Source organism: Corvus moneduloides, chromosome 3, assembly GCF_009650955.1.
Source record: "Corvus moneduloides isolate bCorMon1 chromosome 3, bCorMon1.pri, whole genome shotgun sequence".
Classification (NCBI taxonomy): domain Eukaryota; kingdom Metazoa; phylum Chordata; class Aves; order Passeriformes; family Corvidae; genus Corvus; species Corvus moneduloides.
Window position 1 is genome coordinate 31,263,335 of NC_045478.1, and position 18,734 is coordinate 31,282,068.

The 18,734-nt window shown below is 34.9% G+C and overlaps 1 protein-coding gene across 11 annotated transcripts in view; it reads left to right on the top strand.

Annotated features, from left to right (window-relative positions):
• ADGRB3 (adhesion G protein-coupled receptor B3) overlaps positions 1-18,734 on the top strand; it is a 458,541-nt gene that overhangs the window by 280,549 nt on the left and 159,258 nt on the right. For all 11 annotated transcript variants that reach the window (XM_032104724.1, XM_032104729.1, XM_032104733.1 and 8 more), the window contains one exon: positions 509-552. In XM_032104724.1, coding sequence (XP_031960615.1) covers positions 509-552 — 44 coding nt within the window. The remainder of the gene's footprint in view (positions 1-508; positions 553-18,734) is intronic.

Sequence of the window (18,734 nt, forward strand, 5' to 3'; positions counted from 1 at the left end):
ACAAAAAAATACATATTTTGAGCAAAACATTCTGCTGGTTTAGGACCTAATTTACAAAACCTTTGGACATTGCATGTGGGGTCTGTGAACCTGAAATCCCAACCTCTAGACATTTTGCCCAACATATGCTTAAAAGGTATTACTGGTTTTGACATCCAAATTCCTAAGGGGTCTAAAGTTCTGCTTCTAAACACACCAGAAATGTTCAGTCAAGTCTCTTAACAGATGAGCTAGTATCTCATATTTTACTTCCACTAGGATATACCAAAAAGACAACTTTATGCTTTCCTTATCTAAGCAGAGAATGCACAAATACTCTGCTCTGAGGTTCAAGTGCCTTCAAAATATCCTATAAGAATTAACCTTAAGCTTTTGCCATTTCAGTGGCATCAATTCATCAGAGTATAAGGATGATCTTGTAGGAGGAGACCCAAATAAATTTTTAGGTCAAGCATGACAAGTATTTTTGCATACAGGTAACTAATAGGTCTGTTTGTTTTCTTCTTAGGGCACATTGAATCCCTACTGTGTGCTGTGGGATGATTCAAGAATGTAAGTGACAGATGTTTGCTTCTATTGCTATAGCTCAAATATTACGAAGTACCTAGTGATTTTTATGTAGTTGGTCAGTAAACCGGTTGATATGAGAGAGAGAGTGAACCTTTGACAGAGTGGAAGTACTGGATTCTCCAGTCACTTTGCTTCCTTTTTGCAGATACATAAACTGAAATATTCCAAAATCTCACCAGAAAGAGATTGCTTACGTAATAATTTTAATCTGCTTTTTCAAGATTAAAATGGGAATGGAGAAGAACTGTAGTTCCTTCATGGTAGTTGCTGGGCAACAGGCAAGTGGGTAAGCGATGAGACAAATAACTAAGGAAGACTCCCATTTCTGTTACTGCAGGGAGAAATACAATTTTTGAGTGTGATCCCCACAGCATTCTTCATTTTAGTTGGTTCAAATTTTCGTTTAAGTTTATTAAAATAATAGCTGTATTCTAAGCAGTGAAATCTTACTATTAGTCTTCTTGTACATTTTTCAGTGTTTCCCTTCTATAATGAAAAAAAGAAAGTGTTGCTGTAAGAAAGCAAATCAGTAAAATCAGTTGTGGTTTAAAATGAATCCTAAGTTTGTGCAGTTGTAATTTGCTGCATTAATCTTTCACAGTAAATCTCCCATTAAAGTTAAGGTGAACTTTGCATCGATGCAGATTAAGTGTTTCAAGGAGGATCTCTATATGGTTTCCATGTTACTTTTTTTTAAAGATGATGTTGTACTTCTTATCCAGGTATATTATATATGTCTTATAATACAGACTCATCTACAGTGTTAGAAATTGCATGCCTGTGATTTTGTGTTTTTATTCCTTGAGCTTGGATTTACATCAGCACACTGATGGCTGAGAAACAACCTTATAGTACAGAAATGAGAAACTTTGGACATGATACTAGAAATCTCTCCAAATACAAGTAGTGCCTTGGTTTATGCCTCTGCAAAAGAATCATAGTACCATTATTTGCCAGTAACATCATAGTATTCCATTTCCGTGAAATCTGTGGAATGAAGTACATGAAAGACTTGATCTTATGCATTATTAGGAGCACATGGATTGCAAAAGATTTGGAATATATTCTTTGTTTTCTCTTCACAATGTTTTGCTTATACAGGAGTGGTACATTGCTTTGTTTATAATTTTTTATATGGGTTACTTTAAGCACTGTGTATTTAGAGCACATGCTCTGATTTCACTGTTCCAGTTCAGAATATCAAAGTCATATTTAAATGGAATTAGACTGCTAAAAAAAATCCCAACACCATGTATTTTACAATGTGATTAAAAGATTTTATTCAGGTATTTGGGATGAATGTGTGAAGTAGTTGCAAACAAATGCATTTTGTGCTTGCCACTTGTTTTGCATTTCTCTTAGTATTTTTTTATGGAGAAGTTCAGTGCTACATATAAGTACTGTTTTCAATATGCTTCAGAATCTGGACTGAAGAGTAAACTTGTGAAACATCTAAAATTTACATAAAACTTACATAAAATAGTCTGAGGTTTTTGAGAGAGAAACACACATTTTTGTATTCTGAAGGATATCTTTACTAGGCATATTATTTAGTAGTTGCTATTGAATATGTTAGAAGGTGTGAAGACTGGGGGTGTTCTTGGAGATGTGTCCATTTTTAAAAGTGATATGAGCCCTGAAATATTCCCAATAAGATGTGATGCAGCAGTAAAGTCTGCATGGACACCACTGTCACTTGTTTTGCACTTGTATGTGTGATAGTTTATGAGAATGTGACATCTCTTATCACAGTGTGCAATAGCAAGAGCAAACTTTTCCTTTTTTCTCCATCACCTTTGGACAATATCTCTATTGTTAGCTTATTCAAAATTTATTTTTGTATTTTTTATTATTTTGTTTCTTTTTTGTTTGGACCATTTTATTTCTATTTGTATTTAGTCAGGAATATTTCAGAATTTGTATTCTGACATTGTGAGTTTTAAATTATGAAAGCTCTATAATGCTGAGTCAGTTTCTATCATTTATAAATCTAAACAAATAAATAGGTAGAGGACTATACAATTGATTAGGTGCTCATGATTATGTTGGGTTCTTGGTGGCTTTGTTTTATTTCTTCTGCTTTCTCTAAGTCTCAGGAATTAGTTATCCTCACCAGCAGGCAACTGGATTTGATGGATTAATAGCCTAATTCATATTGCAAATCCTACAGAGCTGTGATGTACTCATGTCCTTCCAAACTGGATAATTTTTGCATAACCAGGACTTGCCAAGCGTTTTGGAATAAACCCAAATAAAAGTAGCCTGCTTTAGGGGGTGCTTAACTAATCAATAGTCAGTCAGGAGTCAGGTGTTTTAAATTAAGTGGGTTTTAGATTAAAACTGTGTTTGCTTTTATCATTGGTATCCAGCCAGCAGCAACCTCTAATGGGCTTTTCCACCTTTTTAGCCACTTCTCCCACACCTTTATCGGCACTGGAAATTCACATTTGGTAAATGATACTCCCTCCACTGATCTTGTCAGTTTAATACTTCTCCAGCAGCAAGGAAAGCTTTGTCTACCTGGATTTTGGACATGTTTTCAGGAGATTGATCGATGATTACAGTTCCCTGACATCCAGCCTTGAAGAAAGTTCTGGATCTGTGAGCTGTTTAATCACACCAGATCATCAAACTTATTCTACTGCCATTGGTATCTGTGACAATTTGGTCATCCTAACTTTGGTAAAACCAGTTTTAATCCATTTTTCTATAAGATTTTGTGACTCTGCCCTCTGATTATGTTTTACAAGGTTTCCCATTTATCAAGCTGGCAGCCTTGTGCCCTTTCTGGAGGCATCTAGTCAAGTGTGTGTACAATATTGAGACAGTGGAACTAAAGAACAAAATAGTATGTCATGTATTAAACTCAATCCAATAATTCAACATTTTATTTCAGTTGATTATCACAAAATATAGAGCACATCTGTCTGTGGTGATTGAAACCAGACTTGTTTATGATTGCTTGCTTTGATACTTCCATCTTCCCTACACAAAGCTGAGCATCAGTTGTATGTAAGCAGTGATTTTTTCCCCTCAGAAATGAGTGATAACTTCAACTACTTGTTTCAGAAAATGTATTCTAAATGTTGCCTTCAGTAAAGTCTTAGGATACTGAATGTTTCTCCCTCTAGTTCATAGGAAAATGCTTGGAATATTTGTACTTAACAGTCTAAGGAGAAACAATTTAGTTCCTTAAACCAACCAACCAAAAAATTCAGAAAGAGTTGTGTCTTTTCTGCTTTGCATTATCTGTCATGAGCAAACAATCCTTGCTGTCAGGAACGGTTTGTGATACATTAGCTCAAGTGTCTCAGTCCACAAAGAGAAGGAAAAGCAGTTGGTCAGGTACAAGGGCTGACTTTTCTACCCCACAGAAGGGATTTTAAAGATTTTAAGATGAAACAAAACTTGAAGGCTTTTCTTTTGTCCCTCCTACCTTTCTGGAAAGGAAATCAAGAAAGAATAAGGAGACAGCAAAAACAGTCTCAACCAGAAAGTGATCCAATGGTCAGATGCATTTACTTGGGGACCTCAGGAACTGGCCCTTCAATTTTTTCTTTATATAAATTACTTAAGGAGTTTGAAACGCACTTTTCAGCCTTAAAGGAACAGTCCATGCCCAATGAGCTGTCAGCTCCTCTGGAGTGTGTTACTCACAAGAAGTTCTGCTGAAAGTCCAACATATTATTTTGGAAAATATTCATAGGCTGGGGAGCTGATTCCCAACACTTCTGTATTTGATTTTACCACTGTTTATATGTTTTTGTCACCATGCCAAACCTAAATCTTGCCATATCCCTATCAGTGTTTTTTTCCTAGTATTGTTTTGTTTTATGTAGATATGGGTAAGGCTCTATAATCCCAGGGATCAAAGAATCATTATATGCATGCATACATTTTCGTTTCAAAAATGTCATTTACTGTGGCAGTCTGAACAGTTCTCTTGAACTTTGTTGCTATCTCTGATGCTTTCATATGTGATAGGTGCCATAACTGACAGTGTGTATGGATGTTGTGGTTTAACTCCAGAGCAGCCAAGCTCCACGCAGTTGCTTGCTCACTTTCCCACCATTAGTATCAGGAAGAAAATCAGAAGGGTAAAAGCTCATGGGTTGAGATAAAGACTTTAATAGAGAAAGCAGAAGCAATGCACACAAGCAAAGCAAAAGAGGGAATTAATTCAGTGCTTCCCATGGGAAGCAGGTGTTCAGCCATCTCCAGGGGAGCAGGGCCCTCCTACAGGTACTTGGGAAGACAAACGGCATCACTCCAAATGTCCTCAGCCTTCCTCCTTCCTCCCACTTTATATACTGAGCATGATGTCATATAGTATGGAATATCCCTTTGGTCAGTTTGAGTCACCTGTCCGGGCTGTGTCTCCTCTCAGCCTCCCAAGCACTCCCAGCCTCCTCACCAGCATGGCAGCATGAAAAGCAGAAAAGGCCTTGGCTCTGTGTAAGCCTTGCTCAGCAATAACAAAAGCATCTCTATATTATCAACCCTGTATTCAGCACAATACATAACCCCATAGTAGCCACTGTGAAGACAATTAATTCTATCCCAGTCAAAAGGAGCACAATGGGTCTCCAGCATCTATGAAGTTTGGCCTGACAAAATCAGTTATTTGTCTTCGAGGACCCAGCCCCTGGAATCTTGAACCGGGGTGAAGAATTCAAAACACAGTAAGAGGCTGGAAAGATAGGTGCCACAGTACTGAACACTGGAAAGTACCACCCTCACAGGCAACCCTCAGCTAGCAGTACTGCAATGAGGGCATGGAAGGTGGGGTAGATGTGGTGGGCCACTGGGAGGAAGTGATTTCTCACATGGGAGTTTCCAGAGTCACCAACTGATTAGCAAAACCATGCAGCTATTGTTCGTTCATTTAGAAATGTGTTGGACATAATGTGGGCACATGTGTTCTCCACAGGATAGAGTCAGTTGTTGCTGGTGTGCTCCACATCTGTATGCAGTGCAACGTGACATCTCACAGCACTGGGTAAGGAAAGAGTTTTAGTATTCTGAGGCTCTTCTCTGCCAGTTGCTGCAGAAGGATGTTATAACAGTATGACAGCATTTTATTTGACCATATGTGTGCTCATAATAGTTTGTGCCTGCTGACTATACAGTTGGAAGAGGTACAATGCAATTAGCTGAAATTTTTGATGTTGCAAGAATTTTGACCTGGTTCAGTTTTAGATTAGGACAAGTGGTAAATCTGCTCTATTTTTTTTTCCCTATTGCTATGCAAGTTTATGTTGGCAGTGGTTTAGATTTTCTACCCTTAAGGTATATGAAAGTATGAATACCCATACATGCAAAATGACAAAATGCATGCATTTATATAACTTCACAATTACACTCTAGACATATTGGAGCATCGTCCATTAAAGAGGGTTAAAAAAAGTTTACAATTACTTTTTTTTTAATTATCCCCCACAGCTTTTAATTATTTTTCTCCCATTGTTCCTGGATACAAGTCTGGAGAAATAGTCCAAAAAGGAATTCTTCAATACAAATAAAGAAGATTGTACCAGCTGATTGTGATTTTCTGCAACTCAGCTTTACAATATAAACTTACATGCATGCCAACTTTTGCATTTTGTTTCCTGGTGGCAAAATTGATAGAGATCTGCTATGTCTCTCTCCTCTTCACTTTGATTTTTAAAACTAGCACAATGGACCACTAAATTTTTGGGGTTTTTTGTCCTAGCCTTGAAAACCTTTGAAAATATGTTCAAGAAGACTCTTTATAACTTTTGTCAAAATGTGTCAAGCTGATAATCAAATCATTAGAATATCCTAAGTCAGAATTTTTTTCTGGAAATATGAATAGTAGCTTTTCCTTACTTTATATCACTTTACAGTCATATTATTTTTGTCCCCAAAAAGATATTGAGGAAATTGAATGACAGTAAGTACATGCCAGCTAAAGCTTTGCTTCTTCCATTGACTGCAGTCAGTCTTGTTGGTCCAGCTTTACAGTCAGACTTTACTCCTGGCACCTTTTTCAAGGCAGAAAATTCTCTTTCCATGTTAGTTTCTATGCTTATGTTCATTAATGAACTTACTCAAAAGATAAGTGCCTCCTGGAATGCCTGTTTTTATGAAGAACTTTCCATAGTGGGACCTGTGTAATAGCACACTACACATTCTTTTTTCTTGATAGTCCTGCATAAAGACTTGAAAGACTTTACAGAATTATGTTCTTTTCATTAAAACAGTATGGAATGAAAAACATGATCCAAACTCCCTTGCAGACAACTAAAAGACTTTGACTGATTTGAATCAGATCAGATCAAGTGGCAAACAATGCAAGCCATGCAAGACCTAAATTTAAAAATTTTTAAATTCACAAACTGCTAAGATTATACTGTAATGCAGAAAATTAATTCTGAAATATTGTAGAATATAAATGGAGTTTCTTTATGGTGAAAAAGAGTCAGGCCACAATTTTCTTTGCTTAAGTCATACACAAAATGAATCAGTATATATGGGAGGAATTTATAATTTAGTACTTTTTTTATAACACTGCTCTTCACTAACACCTACACAGCCATGAACAGAGCTTCCATGGCCTGCTGAAATTTATAACAAGAAAAGGAAATCAAATTAATTCCTGCTAATAATTTCACTTTCTTTTTAATTTTTACTGGATGATTAATCAACTCCATTTGTTGAGAACTCAACTGCTATTTATTGCTGTTATGTAAATGTAGATTTTCACAAACTAAAAATAGTGGTTTCTTGTAATATCAGGCAATTAAAATTCTGAAATGTAACTAAAAAGAACTAGTGATTGTATCTTCATAATCGAATTTAAATATTATAATTGGACTTTTGACAGATTTTTAGCATATAATGAGGACAAAAGATAATTGAGCGGTTTGAATAAACTTCACTACAGAAAAAATCAGTCATAATTTGGTTTTGTATCTGTTTCCAGAAAAATTTATGGATCTTACTAAGTCAAATAAAATTCAGTTGTTGTTTTCTCTAATAAAACTTGACCAAGAAATGCAACAGATAAGATCTGGAAATCCAGCAGGGTGCTGGCCTTGGGCTGACTTACAGGAGAAAACAGTGTTTACCAAATAGAATACAGCTTCCAAAAGTACAAAATAGCACAGTTGAAGCTGCAAAAGTTTAGCAACCTTTCTCATTTATATCATGTACCTCTTAAAGGTTTTTACACCTGTAAATTAAAAAGCAATTTAACACAGAGGTCCATACCATCCTCCCTGGTTTTCAGCTAGGCGAAACTAGAGCATAATGAAAGCAAAACTGTTCATCCAAGGTCACTGATTAAACCCTGGTAGAGTTGGAATTCAAAATTCCTGAGTCCTAAATGAAAATGTTCTCTAGCTGTTCTCAAAGCCAGTATCATTCTCCTGCCATGAATCAGATCTCTGAAGTTTAAATAGTTTTATAATGGTATTTCTCTTTTTTTTTAACTCATTCATTCTGATGATCTCATGACTGTTGTCTGTTTTGGAGAATTTAGCTCTGCTTGTCCAACAGAAGTTGGAAGCACTAAAGGTCCTTGTATTATACCATCCTTAAATAAAAATCTGCTTATGTCACCAAAGAAGTTGAATAACCTGGGGAATATTTGCTTGTCCATGTAAGAAGAGCTGTGCACCTGTTCCTTTGAAAATAGGTGTACAGATCATGTGCATAAAATTGCTTGTAAGTAAATCATATTATTTGCTACTTTTAAATTTATTTGCAGTCAGTACAAAAAAAAAATCCCAAAACAGAACTACAGCTAGTATAAATATAGCTATTTTTAGTAGTATGATAAGGAAAATATAATATGGTATAATATAATGTATGTTTTTGGACTTGCAGAGTGTAGTTTTGCTTGTCTTGACTTGAAAATGTGTAGATCTAAGTCTCCTGAATTAATAAGTATTCCCTCTGATGAATTGAACATCATGTAATTTATTGAAGTCTGGTCTGTCTTACTACAAGAAGTGTTTTTTGCAAAAATGACCTTAAATAAATATTTGAAATTGTGTTTTGAAATGCATCTTAGAGGTCATCTTCCAACTCTATCAGTTGTTCTTTAAATGTCAACATTGAAATTTTATCTCTGTCTGCTAAAACTGTAATACTACATCAAAACCATTCAAACACAGGTCCGGTGTAAATCTGCCATATGTTATCTATAGCTATCACAGATATACATGTTCTAATGCTATATCAGCATCTCACTGACCTCTCAGGTGTCTTTACACATAATTGAGCTTTTGCTGAATCTCTGAGCCAAGGTTTAAGATGAGCAGATTCAGTTAAATCTCTTCCTAGACCAGTCACTAGAGGGAAGCAAAGACCTTCACGTGCCTGTTCATGACGTCAATCAATGTGTATGTCCTCACTGACAAAATCTGGTCAGTATTCAATCTAAAAATTTTAAAAAGGCTTATTTGGTGAAAAATAACCCTTTGGAAAAGAAAAAAAAAAAAAAAAAGACAAAATCTATTTCTGTATGGTTTATTTCCAGAGGCCATTGTCATTAAAATATAGAGTTATTTTCATGAGTCATATTTTCAGAATTTGAATCTAGATTAGAAATTCAGTGCAGAGTGGATAAAGAAGACAGGTTCAAGACTTTCAGGCTTTGAAGCATCCCAATATTCAGAAAAATACATTGAAATATTAGTAAAATAGTAGCTATGCACTTGCATCATATTGCAAAACCTAAGATAAAATATACCATTTTCTTAATATCTTTAGTTATCCATGCTTCCATTCCATTTTTTTTTTCTGTGGTACTTAAAATCTCATCCTGTATGAGAAGTTTTTCAGTGTATACCAGATAAACAGATCAAAAGAACATCACGTCATTAAATGAGACTATTTCATCATGCACTCTGTTTCAGCAAAGAGAAAGCATAACATGTATATATCAACTCGTATTTATCTTACAGTTTATGACAGATTATAAATGGAGGAGGTTTACCATATACTATATTTTTACTGTAGTTAATTCAACTCTCTTCTACTTAGTGAGAATGCAACTCAACTTACTATTCTCTACTATGAGCTAGGCTGGTTTAATTCCTTTAAAACAGAAACACTTGAGGCCAATGTTGCATTTGATAAAATGTGACATTTCATTAAAGGAATATATCTGATATGAATTGAATTAGCCAAAAAACTTAAATTATCAGAAACAAAGATAAAAATAATGTTTGGGGGTTTATCACTTAAAATTCTAAATGATTGAAAGATTGCAAGGACAATATTTGTACAACTTATCACTTAATTTGAATGGAAGATCTTTTATTAAGTTTAAACTATGCAGGGTGGCCAAACCTTAATGAGAATAATACAAATGTATATCAGGATTTAAACAAGTCTAAATGGAAGGTAATATGCTAGATGAAGAGCTCCAAGCAAAGCAATTTCACAAAAAACCCAAAACTGCTGTGTTGAATAACTGCTAGATTATGGCTAAATAGATTTTTAGCTGAAAGCATGGTGTATTTGTAATAGTTTTTTAATGTTATCATTGTCTGCTCTGATAATATTGAGTAAGAGAGATTTCTTGTATAGCTAGTTAACTAAATGTAATATACATATGCATTCAAGTGCATGTGCTGGGGATAACATTCTGCAGTCATGCTATTATTCAAAGTAATGGAGTATATAATATAATTCTAAATTTCACAGGCTACAGTTATGATTCTTGATGGTACATGTTATCCTAATGATGCAATTTCTAGCGGTTGTCTTTTCTGTTCTATCTACCCATAACTATGGAAGCAAAGCAAAATATCTCTGCATATATCAAAAACATGCATTAAAATGCCATCATGTGACTGTCAGTTCATGACTTAACATGAATATGATCCTGATGTCAAGTTTACCAGTATATCCATAGAAGGCCCTAGGCTTAAAAAGCATAACAGATTTGGACAGTAGGAATGGAATCACACCACACGTATTGGCACAAATCCAGGAGTCAGTCCATCAACATGAATGGCAATAATTAAGGGATTGCATACACTGACATGTAGAGCAATAGAGAGCTAGAAAAATAAGATCACTGCTTATGCTGAATCTGATATATTTGCATGCTTAGCCTGTAAAAAGTACATTTTGACCAGACTTAAAACTAAATCCTTTAGGTTTATACTACCTCATGATTGCTATTTTGACTGAAATATAGAGCTATTAAATGTCTTTTTTAAATGCCGGTGTGTACTTCTTTGATACCTGCTCAGTTTTAATGGTTATTCACAAAAATTACCTACGATTTTAATATATCAAAATAGCTTAAAATGTAAATATATAAAATATGAGATAATAGCACAAACAAAAGATATTTAAAACAAAAAAGAATTATTTCATTTGAACAATTTCTGATTGCATTTAACCAGTATAGTGCCCTGCAGCTAGTACAGAAATTCTTAAAAGAGAGCAAGAGTCAGCAGCATTCAGGAAGTAGTCTAATCTCTTTTTAAGCAGTTTATACTCCAAAAGTTGTAGCATGTACAGGAGAAAGTCGATAGTATCTCTTTCTATGCATATCACATCTTCAGCTCATTCTTCCCTTCCCTCCCCCTTTTTCTTGTAAGTGGACAAACATCTGAAGTTTTAGGTACACAAGCTGTGCGTGCGCTTACACACATACTTCATCATTTTGTGTATACACAGAGATTAAAATCTTTGAGGAATAAAGGATGTAAAAATATTTACCATCACCCCTTCAACAAGTACAATTGAAAATATGAAGCATCCATCTCTTTACTTTATTACACAGCAAAGCATGCTCTGTATACTGCAATGCATACTGAAAAATTTATCTGATGTCAGGTTCTACATGCTCTCAATGTAATTTATATTGGAGAACATATACTGATCTTAAATTAGATAACAAACACCTCTTGTATATTGCCTCTTCTTCATTGCAAATGCAAGAGAAAAACCATGCTAAATTTACAAAATCGCCTGGTTTTATCTTTGTCTATCTATCTATCTATCTGTCTGTCTATCTATCTATATATCTCTTTGTCTGTCAGCTATCTATCATCAATCTATCTTTCCTTAGTTACTCTGCCTGTACCGACTGCTAGAATATGTGGTTTTTTGTTTTTTCATCTGAAGCAGACTATTCTGTTCTCATATTTTTGTAACTGATTTACACAAGAAAACTCTGATTAGACACATTCTTTTCCTCTGAGGAAATTTTTCTACCTAGTAGGTAGAAAAATTTTCATCACAGCCAAGGAAATACATGGATGTCTAAATATCATAATGAGTCAGTGTTTCAGCCGAAATGAGAGAACAAGATGCTCTTAGGTCCACAACCCTGTGACCTAGCCACTAGAATTACTCAGCTTTCTTTAGTCTGAAAAATGTCTAGCACTTGTGAAAGGACCCACATGATCCTGGCTTCATTCTCACCTTCCTGCAAAAATGGAAACATCTCTTGTGTGTCATTTTAAGGAACCAGGAAAGACTAGTGTGTAGGTGCACAGCTATCTAAGAATGATGATACAAGATGAAATCCCAAACAACAACCATCTTAATATCTGGAAAACACAGAAGTTGCTTGTTCAGACAATTGTGGGGAAGAAGCAGGGAGAACTGGGAATGAGGTGAGAAGGTATTTGTTAACACGTTCTGCTGTGTATGGAGTTTCTGTAGATACTGGGCATTCTGTTTTAGAGACACTCTTCTGTTACAACCTCTCCGTGCTACTGCCAGCTCAAACTATTATCTAAATGTCATTTTATAACCTATACAACTAATGTTCCTTTTGGTTTGACTAGATCTTTACATTTTCAGTTTGCTTTGATTAATCCAATTGTTTCTGAGAAAATAACCAAGGAAAACCCAGGTCAATATTCTGGGGATGTGAGTAAGTGTTTGAGATTATTTGTATTTGACTTCGAAGTATAGGTCATCAGTGGCCAACTATAAAGCTGATGTTTTTAATAATTTCTCTTCTGGATTTCTATTTGTTTAGGTTTTTTTAAGATGAGGTATATTACATACTGGATATCTTAATGTGTTTGAATAGGCCCTAGATTTAAGGGTTAATATTAAAGGCTCAATTTAGATACCTTAATACAAGCATGGAGAACAATTTCAGAATATATGTACAGAAGATAGAAGAAAATATGCCTTTCAAAGCAGGGTAAGGCGCAGACACCAGAAGACTTCTCTAGCAGTACTGTAGGTAGAAAATTAAATCAATTGCTAACAGCAGAATCAACTGCATAATTGAGAAAATGAAAACACTCAGAGGTGTATATCTGCAAGTGCTGCTGTCACAGGGTACTGTATACAGGTAAGCTGTCTTCTAGGCTCTATAGACTGTACTGACACGATATCCTTTGACTAATGGAAACTTAAATATTTTGCATACCTATACGTACTTAAATTTAGAAATTTAGAAATTTCAATACCAGACTGAATTCTGCTCTATATATCAATTTCTACCTCAGCATATGGATTTTCAGATTATGTCCTTGCAGGAAACACATGCTTAATAAAAAGATAAGGATGACCTTCTGTAAAATAACCCAAGGACAAATTCTTTGTGGAGTGCTAGGGGTTCTCACAGCTTTTTCTTTCCAGGAGATCGCCCTCACCATCAGACTACAAATAATAATCTCATGAAGCTGCGTAAAAAAAATAAGCATAATTTAAAATATTAAATATATGCTATTGACATTGAACTCACAAAACTGGATAGAGAAAAAAGAGGTTTGGAAGTAAATGAACATGTTATGTCTGTAGTTCTTGGATAAACATTTTCCAACTTAGTAAATTCAGTGTTAAGGACATAGTGACAATGAGTAACTTTATGAAGGAAATATCCTCCAAAGGCAACATACAAAATAACCATATCTTTTCAGAGAACAGGAAATGCATTCAATGGGGTTAATATTGGAAATATAAAATCAATTTGATAGACTTCTTTGAATAAAATAAAAGGAGAAATGAGTCCTCATCAGGAATAAGACATGCTCTGAAACATAATGTCTAATTTCTAAAACATAGTTTGTAGTCAGAATCAGGGGATAACAAAATAATATTTTATCTTCTCTCCACACTTGGGCTAGATACTAAAAAATGTATATTTGTGATCCTACAAGGTTGATTATGTTCCCAAAAGCATTTTGAGGCATTTTCTGCCCTCTTTACAAACCTATTTATTAAGTGAAAGGGCTTTAATATATTATCAGCTTTCCATCATGTTATCACAGTTAAGAAGCAGAGATTACAATGAAGTTGGTTAGATGGTACACAGTCAATCCATTCTCATTATTCTCATTGTAACAGCTGTTAAATGAAATTATCTGATATTTACCATAATCTTGCATAACTTTATGAATGCTATAATTGGTATTGAACAGACTTCCCAGTATGTGTTTAAAAGCAGTGTAGATCCTATATTCTGTATTCTTGAAGTGAAAACAAGCCTAGGATTTCATATATGTGACATTTTGTTTCTTTCTTTTTTTTTCTTTTTTTTTTTTTGTACTGCAAACACTTCTGGCTACATGGTTCCTCTGCTGTATTTTTTTAATAATGAGAAGGTCTGACATTTGTGAAGCAGAAAATCTAGTCTGATTCTGCGTAGTGACACAAATAAAGACCACAAACTTCCCATGATCTTTTAATACCAGTTGTATCTCAATGGTTTTGATTGCCTCTCAAATCAGTTCCTAAAGGCCAAAAGCTGAGAAATAACCTTGTTAACCTTTCTTAATTGAAGTGTGTGATGTACTCTAAAACATAAAAGCCAGAACTGAATGGCTGACATCACACGCCCCTTTCCCCTGCCCACTGATATGGCACCCTTATTTTGTCACGTGAATTGAAATTAATTTAACAAGACAGTTAGCACTCACACCTACAACTAGAACACATTTAGGTGCAAACATCCTGGTTACAGGGATTACCTCTGTCAGCAAGCAGGACTACATAGCAAGAAAACTAATTAACAATAAAATATTATCAGAAACACTATAAAAAGCCTTTCATGAATTGTGTCTTATAAATATTCTAAAACTGGTTTTCTGAACCATGCACTGAGTAATTCCACATGCTATCAAGTTTGGGTTGCTTGCTCTCAGTTCTCACTTAAACCTCATATTTTAGTCTCTTCTTCAGTATGCTGTACAGGGCATAAATTCTGATCATCATTAAATCACATTTTTATTACATTTTATGCATTCTTTCCAGAAGGATGTGTAAAAATAATGGAATTTTAGTCTGAGAGATATTTTGCCCTTTACAATAATGTAATCAGTGAAACGTGTGGAAACTCCGAAGCAGTTAGTTGAGTGGTAAAAAAGCAATGAATAACATAAGGATCATATTTCTTTCCAGAGAACAAAAAAAGTTCTGGTTAACAAATAATTCAATACTTACTTATTTTGCTCTTGAGCATACAGTCAGTTAACTTAGAAATATCTATCTAAAGTTATTTTAGTTTATGTGCTTTTTTCTTCAATCTTTCAGTATAGTGACGTATAAAGTAATTTTTTAATACTGCAGCTAATATACCCTGTGTTTTCAACTTGGTCTCCAACTGGGTGAAAATGTTAGAATTTTTTACAAATACTATGTCAATGACACTTGCAATTTTTTTCCATAAACTATGAGAAGAGCAGATTAGCCTCTACTGCTAATTTTTAGTGGAAAAATGTAAACCAAAACCATAATATAGCAAAATGCTATATAGCATGCATTCCAATTAGTTATGTAAGTAGGTTCATTATCTTTAGTCCATGTGAGTTTAGTTTGATAGCTGCACATTAAGTGAGCTTGTCTATGAAATTATTGGTGCCATTTGTCTACCTAAATTTGAGCTCCTGCTTTGTTGAACTGAAAGTTCCTTTATCATTTATCTGCTGAAAGAAAACTTCAGTAGGTTGTTAAAGGCCAGAGTACAACTGTAGCTAAATTTTAAAAGAAAGAAAATAGATACATTTAATACCAAGTGTACTCCTGTCTTAAAAGGCATTTCTCAGTTAAGGACTGAGAACAATTATGCCATCCAAAAGTTTGGTAGTTTAAGCAGACATGAGTAGACCCAGGTTAAAAAGAGATAGGTTAATTTTGGATTTTAATATAACTGAGATCTGCTTTTATGGGAAAAAAATATTTGTAGTATTCTTAACTGACCATCGAAGTCTTCATTTTCTGTTTTAATTGTATACTTCCTTACTCAATAAAAGTCCAGATGAGACATCTAGAGGCCCTTGAACAAAACCTAAATTCATCAACACATACAGGGGAGAATTTAATGCAGTGAAACTCTTTGTCCAAATAAGCGCAAAAGAATACAGCACTTTTTTGAAAAGAGTCTGCATCAGAATGGCATTATGAAGTGTCATATTTTCTTTCAGTGACTTCCATTTAACTTTGGATGGGTTTATGACTAAAAACAAACAAACAACAGACAAACAGCCTGTTCTCACTGTAAAACCTCAGTCAGAGAGCTTGAAAGCTCAGTGGTGTCCTTTCTGGTGATCAATAATTCTTCCCATCGGAGTGAACTGACAGAACTGGTAAAGATGCACCAAAGCTGTGCACCATAAGATGATTCTTCATGTACTGAAGCTGCACATTTTCTTTAATTCACTCTCCCCAGCTATAAGAGGTCTGTGTTGGTAAAAGAAGTACTGCTGCTGCTAAGATGATACTGGTATGCTACCCTTGTCAGTGCCATTTTAAAGAGGAAAATAATTGCCACTTTACAAATGAGAAATCTGAAACCCAGATGTGCTTGTTTAAGTTCAACAGAGGTGAAACACTAGGAATTCAGAAGTAGACATTGAACCCACAGCTTCTGAGTCCGTGTGAACTCTCAGGGGTTCTGTAATGTCAAATATGTAAGAAGTCCCTGAACCAGGATTCCCAAACTTTCCAGAGAAGAGACATCATAATTTGGTTAGCATCATTCTCCCTATTTGTTTTTTTCTGGCCCTATGAATTATATATTTGTATATTGTATATATGCAGACTGCAGCACAGTGCAAGAGGTTGTAAAAAGAGTGATCTTCAATCTAGAATTTCCAGTCCCAGAGATAAGATGCTTGTGAACTCCTTCTGTCTGATGACCTAATATCCAGATGTCCCTTCTTTGCGGTAAAAGGCATTTGGGACAACGCTGCTCCTATCTTTGTGGCAGTTTCATTTAAAAGGGAATCTGTATGCCACTGTTATCTGTGAATAGAAAGTGGTTTCAGGTGTCGACCCCTGTAGGCAATAACTAAGTGGAATTCTTAACATTTCACTTTACAGTTTTCTGTTGATTCATTTATCTGTGTTTTCTTCAAAGCTGCTGTAAATACTCAAGCACCAAACTATCCCTATTCACTATTCAAAGAAACTTAAACATCTAACTCTCAGGTTTGTGAATAATAAATTTCAATGCCATGGTTACCATGTTATTTAAACACATGGCTCTTTAATGCCTACCCCCTAGCAACAGTTTCCCTGGGCTAGAATCAGTCCAAATCTGATACAAATCAGGCATCTTCCTGCTGGTCATTTGGTGCCTTTTAAAAATCAGATGAAACTCAGAGATTCTGAGGTTTTAGTTCACTAAGAAATAATTCTCATATGTGACTTTACCATTTCACAGTTTCTCTTGAGACCCACATCTCACCAAAGTGTTAGATTAAGATCGATTGAACATGTATCCTTATCTAAGATCTACAGGGGGTCAATGTTCAACATCATCTGTAGGTTTGCACAATTGAAGTTGTCTTCAACATGGGATTAGAAAATTTTATATGCTTTATTAAAAATTAAACTGGAAGTATTTCAGAAAAATGTTTTAAGTCCTCCATTATGTATCCTCAAATCTTCCAGCTCCTCCCATATGTGTACAGAGAGATGCAAACTTCCAGAGTAATTTTTTTTTTTTTAATATATGGTGTTGTTTTGCTATTCTGTGTGGTTTTGAAAGTAAGGAGAAAAACCCTCCCTTTGAGAAGGGAAGATATTAAAACCAAGATGATTATAGTGGTGCTGTTTAGTTTGGAAGATGGTTTTCTCAGTTTTAAGCCTTTCTCGTGTGCATAAAAACAGCAACAAGTGTATGTGACTAATGGCAACATTTCAGTGTTGGACTTGTGATGAACTGCAAAATAACACTTACCAAGAAGCATCCCACATTTTGCTATTTCTAGTTTCCTTGATTTTCCCATCCAGTGCTCTGTAACATTGATCACAATATTTCGAGTATCACTACAGATGCCAGCTATGTCCAAAGACATCTAGATGCAAAGGGAAAAATAATATTCATAAACTGTTTCTACACCTCATCACTGCAATGTATTGCAGTGTGGAGTGGATATAGCTACACTGCCTTCAGCCACTGGTTTGGATACTGATAGATGCCTAGTTGTGGTAGAAACAGCTCAGCACAAGCAGGATAGTTTTCTCTGATTTTGTAAACTAAAGTTATTTCGGGAGCCATTATTTTCAGAGAAAAATCACTGCTATATCATGCCAAAGGAATAATCTTCCTTAGACTAAAATAAAAATAAATACACTTTTTGGGGCCATAGTAATTTCTTAACTGTACATGCTTATGACATATAAGACTATGATATGTGATTAATATTATTTAAGTACACATTTCAAGAAATTAATTTCATTCAATATTTAACACTGAAAGAATAACAACTTCTGCCTTGCTAAGTAGTGGTCAAATAATTTACTATCTGCTTATATGTGCACAGACTTTACACTCGCATTGGACATTTGGTATCTGTCTACTTGGGTTCCTTCTTTTGTTGTGGAGGGAGGTCTTCCAGTCAAAAAGTCAGTGGTCCTGGTCAATGTTTAAATGCAGGAGTGAGGCTCACAAAAGGAAGAATCTGACTGAAGATGCTGCAAGTGGACAATTAAGTTGCCTGCCTTCCTTTAGTCTTTGATCCAGAGCAGCAGAAATGGAAGCAGTTTATAGAAAGTTGATACCAATTAGGACCCAGAAGTTAGAAATTTATTATACCATAAGATTTGCCGCTGTCTTCCACATAAAATCAGTGGAAATGTTGAGCAAATATTTTCCAGAGTATCAACAGTGGCTTCAGAGGGAAATTTGGAGGTTAAAAAAAAGTTTCTTTAATATTGCGGTTTATTTCTATGTTCATACTGTGGACATTCAAAAAATCTCTAAA